Here is an 8,240-nt window from a genome sequence, read left to right as displayed (position 1 = left end):
AAGCCTTCAACATACCATGGTGAGCTCACAGTAGAGAGAGATCTCGCTCACAGCTCAGTTTGTGTCTGAGATAAACTCCAACCTTTGGTTTTAATAGTTTTGATATATTTCTAATATTTCAGTAACCTGCATGAAAAGTTCTAAACTGACTGAAACGCTGTTTCTCGAATTAATCTGGAAATAATTCACTGAAAACACCAACGAAGAAGACACACAGCAGAAACCTGCAGCCGTCTCTTACCTTGCTCCGTGTGCGATGACCTGCTCTATCTCCTCGAAGAATCTCCACATCTGACCTTTTTAAAAACTGCCCGCTCTCCTCTGCCGCCCCGCCGTCGCCCATTGGTCACTCGGCCCTGTGACGCATGAGAAGGCGAGCGCCGACCACGATAACCTTCATACTTTCTTCTGAGAAACGATGACCCACTTCATCACAGAGGCCCAGCGAGTCATGGCAATTATCGCCGTTTGATTGTTGAGGGTGACTCATTAGGACATTTCTGAGGACGGCGAGGGATTCCTTCCTTATACCGCCGCTCGTTATGAATGTCAGCTCGCTGGGGAAACACAGACACACCTGAAAGAATGTCATTCATGATGAGGAATCGTCTCTGTGACGGATCCAGACCTCAGACCGAATGATGCTGCGCTCAAATTACTGCCAATTATGTGACCACAGATCTGCTGAGAATTGATTTCTGAGAAAAATGCTTCACCTCCGGCCTTTTAATGATTGAAAGAAGAAAGTCTGTCACTGTTTCCATCACATGCACTCGTTAAGTAGTTCGAGGAACACGAGGAAGTCGATCGTTCATTAGAAAAACAGTGAATGTGATCAGGATGTGATGCCAACGAATGGTAAAAATGAAATATGCCGTTTCAGATCATACAGGCGAGGTCATGGTGGTGTCCTGTTCCTACCACGAGCCTCTCGTCAGTGAGAGCAGAGCATGAAACTCAACAAGCTCTTAGGTTCATGCTAAACAGACAAACAACTCGACACGTCACAGGAAAAACATGAAAGCTGGATTTTAACAATATATTTATTATCAACCTCACAAATCCGACAGCTCGTCACAGTTTGAACGCCGTCTACATGTATTTACTGTGTTTTCACTGACTAACAGTAATGTGGACCAAAAGCATCAGCGCTAACTTCTCCACCTCCTGCCTCCCCAAAGTCACCGTGGACCTCCAGGGTGGACATGCACCCCGGTGCGCTCTGGGAGTCGTAGTCCGGGAAGAAGTCGGGGCTTTGCAGCAGCTCCTGGGAGGGGTGGCTGATGACCTGCTCGCTGAGCGGGGAGGTGAGCAGGGACAGCTGCAGCTGGTCGATGGTGCTGGTGGGAAAAGGCTGCGATCGGTCCGGCGGGGAGCAGGTCGGGGATGAGGGACTGGTTGCCATGGTGGCAGCTCTCGGAAGAGCAGAGGGCGAGTTGACCTGAGAGTCATCGGAGAGAAGGGAACGGCGGAGTTTGGCCCGAGCGTTCTGAAACCACACCTGAGGGACAACGAGAGGGACAAGAAGACGTTTGTCACTCAGCCCACAATCCACAGTAAACCACACCATTTCCATTCATCTCAGGACAAAGGGCCCACGTGAGTGGAAGCATCCCACCTCTCCCACACCACAGCTGAGTACCTGCACATGATTACAGTCTATCTGCATCTCCGTGCTTGTTTTACATCTCTGCAAACAGAACAGCTGCAGACACACAAAATAACAACAAACAAACAAAAAGGAGGAAAATTGCATGAAAATGTGCAAAAACTCAAAGATGGCACAAATCTATGAAATGTCTCTAAAAGGTCTGAAGAACAACCAGAAAGAGATAAATGTGTGTGCAGCAGAAGAAAACCCCACGGCTCTGTCGGGGCTGAGAAATGAAACCAGACAGGAAGTGACTAAACCTGCACTTCCTCTAATGACCACAGGCGGCCCGCTCCAGAAGCCTGTGCTCAAACCTACAGCAGAAATAAAGACGGTGCAAAGCTTCATCGTTTATCAGAACTGTGTGAGTCAGTGTTCATCTTCAACCCTGTGCGTGTGAGGATCTTTGACTTTTACACTGCTGAGCCAATAAGAATGCGGCGTTTCATTTTAAACGGAGGCCTCGAAGGAGCCCGTCCTTCCAGACGTTTGTACCTGCAGGACTCTCTTGGGCAGGCCGGTCTTGTGTGCGAGGCAGGTCCAGTCTTTACCGTCGGGGTTGTGTTTCTGGGCAAAGTACGACTCCAACGCTCTGAGCTGCTCGCTGCGGAAGCACGTCCTGATTCGCTTGGTCCTCCGGGGGATCCGCCCACCTGCCGCCCTGTCGTCCGATCGTGGCTCTGGACTGCTGACAGACTCCTCCCCCTCACCTGACACCTGGGCTGAATTCGGCCCCGACCAACAAAGCAGAACAAAACTTTCATTCAAAATGAACTTTAGAGAAGTTTGACTGAGAAAAGGATTTGAACATTTTATTACATAATGACTAAACTGCATTTTAAATCACGTTTGATGGTTTCATGATAATAAATATTAATAACTGTCTTCACCCTGGCCTCCGTAGCGCTCTCATAGTGACTGTATCAGGACTACGGAGCAGCGAAGCGTAAATGCCGGCTTTTATAAAGAATCTGTTATTCTGACCTCTGTTTGATCCTCAACTCGTCCAGATCTCGTCGTTAGTACTTTAAGCTGTTTGATGACCGACTTTAATATCCGGGGGGGGGGGTTAAATGGACGTTAAAGGCTTGTGCGACCTGCAGGTAAGTGGTCAGATTGAAGTCGTCCCAGGTACAAATCTAACCTGTCCTGAAACGTGACTGAATATGTCGTTTAGTTGGAAACATCATCTTAGTTTCGGTGGTCAGAGCGTAAAACTGCAAACATAAAATCAACAGTGAGAGCTGGAAGGTTGCTGACTCCACACCAACATTTTCCTCCATGGACGTGAAACTTCCGTCGCCGTGTTTTCATGATATTTCTGCTCCAGTTAACTCGGCATCACGAGCAGGTCATCTATCAGGAGGTTGGTAGTTTGATCCCGGGCTGGTTTCCCGCTGATGTGAATGTTAGGAAAGGCTTAGATGAGGAAAAGCTGCTGGTGTGAGCAGGTGACTGTTGTGTTGCTCTGCACACAGTGTGGTTCGGTGCTCAGGCTGTGACACAAACACTGCATCAGTTTTCACTCCTTCTCTCACTGTTTGGCAGTAAACGTGACGACTCCATGAGTGACAGGATTGTTTCATCAGAGCGGGAGCGTCACTCCCACAGTGGGAGTGGGAGTGACTGCAATACTTAAAGCTCCATGAGTGAGAACGGGCTCATCATCATGTGTGAAGTGAGTGGAGGACTTCCCAGCTGGGAGCAACATCTCCAAATGCTGCTCGGAGCTGATTTAAAGTGATTAAAGTCGAGTGGTCGGAACTTCCTGTATTTGACATTTAAATCCAAACAGAGTGGGAGAGCTCGACAAGATAAAACAAATAAGATGCCCACAAAGGCCCCAGAAGTTCTTCACACTCACCATCTAGATGCTGTTTGGGCTGCAGGTCGGGGGGGGGCTGCACGCCCCCGTCACTCTGATAGTGAGACTGACAGTAGAGGTTGGCGCCCTGCATGCAGTACAAGTTCCCCGGCATTAATTTCACGTCACACTCCTGCAACACATCGGACAGACCGTCTGCATCTATTCAGAGTTCTTTAACCTGAAAATAATAAGACGAAGCGTGGAGGCTGACCTGGCAGGAGAAGCAGTGAGGATGGAAAGTCAGCTCACCAGACCTCATGACCAAATCAGAAGCTGGGATTGGCTGGAAGCAGCGAGCACACTGACCGCCTCCAAACATCCTGAGCGGGAGGAGAAAGCACACCAGAGTCAGAAAGGTGAAAAACAGGAAGCAATGGAAGGCGAGACCTCGCAGACCTGCAGTAGTCCTGCTGGCAGTAGATGTTTCCGTCCCTCCAGTACAGCGACGGGTGCGTCTGCAGCTCGCACTGACACTGGCTGCAGCGCAGACAGGGGTTGTGCCACACCCTCCCCGCAGCCAACAGGAAGAAGCGGTCGAGCAGCTGCTCGCCACATCCGGCACACGTCACTGGCTCCTGGATGGACACAGCTGTTGGAGCCTGAGCCTGACAGACGGATTCAATGTCAGTGAACATTTACTGATAACAGTGATGTCACATCTGGATCAGAGAAAATGTGATTGCACAGTTACTGAGCAGGAGGCCGACAAACACCTGAATATTCTCCCAACTGCTTTTAACTGTAAGCAGATTATGACTGTTTTTGTATCAGATTCAGCAACAAAATGTTCTTTATTCACTGATTAATGTTATTTTAAATGAACCAGAGCAGTACAGATGCTGTGTTTTGGTTTTTATCTACCAGGGAGTGTTTTTATCCAGAAAACAGCTGTTAGATGAGTGAAATCAGACCATGTGTGTAAAAGGAAATCATAACTTTTGACTGATCGGCCGTCAGCAACAACATGACAGTCGACGTGTCAACAGACAGTCGAGTACAAGTAAAATATAAAAACTAATGTTGTATAAAACAAGAATAAAAATATAATAATACAATAATAATACTAATAAATATTACTATCAATAATATTACATTATTTTGATATAATTGAATAATTAAATATAATATTCACGTTATTTGCAGCAGCGCTCTCCTCTGCGCCGCCGCCCAGCTCCGCCCCCTCCACCTCGTCACCAAGGTCACTGCCGTACAACAGGTCGTCGAGGGCTCGGTCATCTGGCGACATCATGACTGAGAAGCAGAGGAGGCGTCATCAGAGCGATGAAAACCTCAGTGAAGGTCGCGACCAACAAGCAGAGTCCCAAACATCGAGTCAGCCGTTTCTATTCGTTTCTATTCGTTTCTACTCATCCTTACGTCTCTTTGAAAAATGTATCACATGTTTTTAAGGCTTCATTTTGTCCTTTGGGTTCTTTATGTCATCATCATTTACAGTTTTTGTTACCAACAGGACAATAGAAGATATGAATTCAATGAGAAAGTGGTGGAAATGCGAACATTACTGCAGCTCTTATTTGCGATGCAGGTGGATGGAGGAGATGGAGCGAGCTTACCTGTGCTGTTCAGAAGCTTCTGGTTGGTTTTCCACTGAGCGTGCTCTGTGCGAACCCTCTCCAAACCCTTTAAGAAGAAGGACCAGGTTCGTTCTGCTGAAGCCACAAACGCCGCTCTGCTTGAACAAAAACGCTCCTCAGTCTCAGCCTCTTCCTCCAGGCAGTGGACCACCTGAGCGCCCTCAGCCCCCCAGGTGTCTCTGCAGCCACCTGTCTCGTGGTTTTGGGACTGGTTTCCCTTCACATGAGACCTGCCTCCACCTCGTTCTCAGCCAATCGCTTTGCCCGCCTCTGATCACTGGTCTGTCCCCAGTGACGCCCCGGACACACACCTGTAAACAAGCAGGCTCAGAGGACAGGTGAGATCCACTGTGATTGGTTTCCTGGTGAGCAGAAGGGTGGGAGGGTGGGAGCTGCACCCTGGGGACCAATTAAAAAACAAAAGGTTTTTAAAAGCACATCTGGGAGCTGAGGTGAAGAATGAAAAGACACCTTTTCCCTCAATGCTTCAGCTGAACATGGACTCAACTGGCAACAAACACGAGACATTTTCTCCACAGTTGAAAGAATCATTCATGTCCTAAACATGAATGTACGCTTATCTTAGACTGCCCTACAATCACAGGGCTCCATCACGTGAACGGTCTAAGGCTTATGAAAGGGTGATTTTATTGGGTGTACTTGTTGCTAACAAAGAGATCAAGCTTCTAAAGTCACCGAACCTTTCACCAGAATGTGAACAACACACAACATTTATGGGACACAGGCGGTGAGGTGACCTGAGGCCATCATTCATATCATCAAGCTAGTGTTAGCTCAACATTTAGCAACATTTGGACAGAATTCATGTTCACTGTTGGGTATAACGTGGTAATAATAACAGTTACAATGCACAGTTACTGTAATGACATTACATATGTCACTAATGTCACAGTGTTACCTGCTGTTACATACTTTTTTCTTTCTGCACACTTGAGCAACAACCAGCTGATATCAGCTTGTGTGGAGTGGTCTACAGTGGAGATAACAGTGCTCATCTCATATACATATACATATATATATATACATATATATATATATATACATATACATATATATGTATACATATATATATATGTATATATATGTATGTGTATATATATATATATATATATATGTATATATATGTATGTGTATATATATATATATATATATACACATACATATATATACATATATATATATATATATATATGTATATATATGTATGTGTATATATATATATATATATATATATACAGACAACAAAGTAAAGCTAGTTTTCAGCTACGAGCCGACACGAACCCGACGTATCAGCCAGAGGTCCTTTACTATGGTTCAGAGCCGCGGACCTGTTTTATATACGCGCCGAATAGTTTCTACACGAGATCGCTGCAAAAAGTGCAGCCTTACCTAATGTCCACCTACTGTTACTCATTTATATGGGGGGCGAGCGTGGCTCAAGAGTTGGGAGTTCGTCTTGTAATCGGAAGGTTGCCGGTTCGAGCCCCGGCTTGGACAGTCTCGATCGTTGTGTCCTTGGGCAAGACACTTCACCTGTCGCCTACTGGTGGTGGTCAGAGGGCCCGGTGGCGCCAGTGTCCGGCAGCCTCGCCTCTGTCAGTGCGCCCCAGGGTGACTACAATGTAGCTGCCATCACCAGTGTGTGTGTGTGTGTGTGTGTGTGTGTGTGTGTGTGTGTGTATATAGGTGGATGACTGGATGTGTAAAGTGCGTGGGGTCCTTAGGGACTAGTAAAGCGCTATATAAATACAGACCATTTACCATTTATCTGTAATCTGTAGTGGAATACATTTTCATAGTAACCTTTCCAACACTGCTGATACTCCTCTTCCTCCTCTTCCTCCTGCTGATCCAGGTGCAGTTTCTGTGACATTTGCTCAGTGACACCTTGTGTGCATCACAGAGAGAATAACTTTGAGTAAACGACACTGCTCAAACTGCACTGACACGCTCTTTGTTAATATATTCAACATTTTAAGGATTAAACAAAAGAAAGAATGATTTCATTCATATCCTGCAAACAGAGAGTGTTTAGTCACAATGCAACCTTGACTCCAACAGATGAACCCGCGCAGCTGTTTAGTTTCACTTGTTTTATTATTGAAGTCATTGGGAGGCTTCATACAGAACACAGGGAATAAAACAGATTTGTTAACACAACGAGAAGGCGACAGAGCACAGACCCGTCTCCATTTACTGCGGGGCCACAGTGCACCTGAGGACCCTCACAGAGAGTGAACACCGGGGGGCGCTGCTGAGCTTTAAAGTGGGGCTGCTGCTAAACGAGCTTCTAAGCAGGACCTGTGCCTGATTACATTTCACTGTGATCTGATCTGAAACACTAAAATGTTTTTTGGATCATTTTGTCCTTGAAAATGTTTTTGTTCTTATTTATTTTTCAAATTTGAGGCACACAGTGATGGAAAAACCAGGGAGTGACGTGTGGGCTGCGTTTCTGGCCTGTGTGTCGCTCATATCCATCAGATCTGACTGAGCCGAGCACTCACTGGTACCGGTAATCTTTCTAAGAGGGTTTTGAGTTGTTTTTTTTATCTTGTGTGACTTTTATTTGGTCTGAAAGCCACAGTCTGCTTTGGATCAGGAGTCACGAGGGCCTCTAGTTTGAGACTTCTGATCTCTCAGAGCATCTGCATGTGAAACCAGAACTGTCTAACTGGACCCAGCCGTGATATAATTTGTGTGAACTGAGCCTTTAAGTATGGAGGAAGACGCCCCGCTTTAAAATACTGTCGAAAAGGAGGAACCTGTACAATCTGCAGTAACATACTGATAACTGACTCTATACAAATCTTTCAATGTGTGCGTTCACACATGTAACACACTGAGCATGTGTGTTTAGCAGTTCATCATCATCATCATCATCAGCCTCTCTCTCGCTCATCCTCGGGACGGAGGCCGGAAGGCTGCCGGTCTCAGCTTCATCTCAGTGAACGGGACAGAAAAGTCTTTTCCTTTCCAGGCGGTCCAGATCACACCCTGAACACACACACACACACACACACACACACACACACACACACACACACACGCACACACACACACACACACACACACACACACACACACACACGCACACACACACGTT

The 8,240-nt window shown here is 46.4% G+C and overlaps 2 protein-coding genes across 4 annotated transcripts in view; both read right to left on the bottom strand.

The window, feature by feature from the left end:
• Positions 1–1,025: 1,025 nt before the first annotated feature.
• Positions 1,026–6,118, bottom strand: LOC113014755 (LIM/homeobox protein Awh-like). Its single transcript, XM_080296702.1, has 7 exons — positions 5,093–6,118; positions 4,651–4,769; positions 3,915–4,123; positions 3,730–3,838; positions 3,516–3,648; positions 2,147–2,373; positions 1,026–1,501 (listed from the first exon to the last, which is right to left on the bottom strand). The coding sequence occupies exons 2-7, from the start codon at positions 4,765–4,767 to the stop codon at positions 1,121–1,123; spliced, it is 1,176 nt and encodes a 391-aa protein (XP_080152828.1). The 5' UTR covers positions 4,768–4,769; positions 5,093–6,118; the 3' UTR covers positions 1,026–1,120.
• A 1,094-nt stretch (positions 6,119–7,212) lies between these two features.
• LOC113014508 (tenascin-like) overlaps positions 7,213–8,240 on the bottom strand; it is a 52,975-nt gene continuing 51,947 nt past the window's right edge. For all 3 annotated transcript variants that reach the window (XM_080296700.1, XM_026156090.2, XM_080296701.1), the window contains one exon: positions 7,213–8,131. In XM_080296700.1, coding sequence (XP_080152826.1) covers positions 8,033–8,131 — 99 coding nt within the window. In that variant the 3' untranslated portion in view covers positions 7,213–8,032. The remainder of the gene's footprint in view (positions 8,132–8,240) is intronic.

Source organism: Astatotilapia calliptera, chromosome 22 (assembly GCF_964374335.1).
Source record: "Astatotilapia calliptera chromosome 22, fAstCal68.1, whole genome shotgun sequence".
Classification (NCBI taxonomy): domain Eukaryota; kingdom Metazoa; phylum Chordata; class Actinopteri; order Cichliformes; family Cichlidae; genus Astatotilapia; species Astatotilapia calliptera.
This window is presented reverse-complemented; position numbering and strand designations above follow the sequence as displayed.

What these genes read in the sequence shown, in the direction of transcription:
- LOC113014755 (XM_080296702.1), bottom strand. Translation starts at nt 4,767, where the DNA reads ATGATGTCGCCAGATGACCGAGCCCTCGACGACCTGTTGTACGGCAGT. An exon ending in TGCCAGCAGGACTACTGCAG is followed by an intron (nt 3,839 to 3,914) that starts GTCTGCGAGGTC and finishes CCTCCCGCTCAG; the next exon opens with GATGTTTGGAGGCGGTCAGT. An exon ending in TGCCCAAGAGAGTCCTGCAG is followed by an intron (nt 1,502 to 2,146) that starts GTACAAACGTCT and finishes GTTGTCCCTCAG; the next exon opens with GTGTGGTTTCAGAACGCTCG.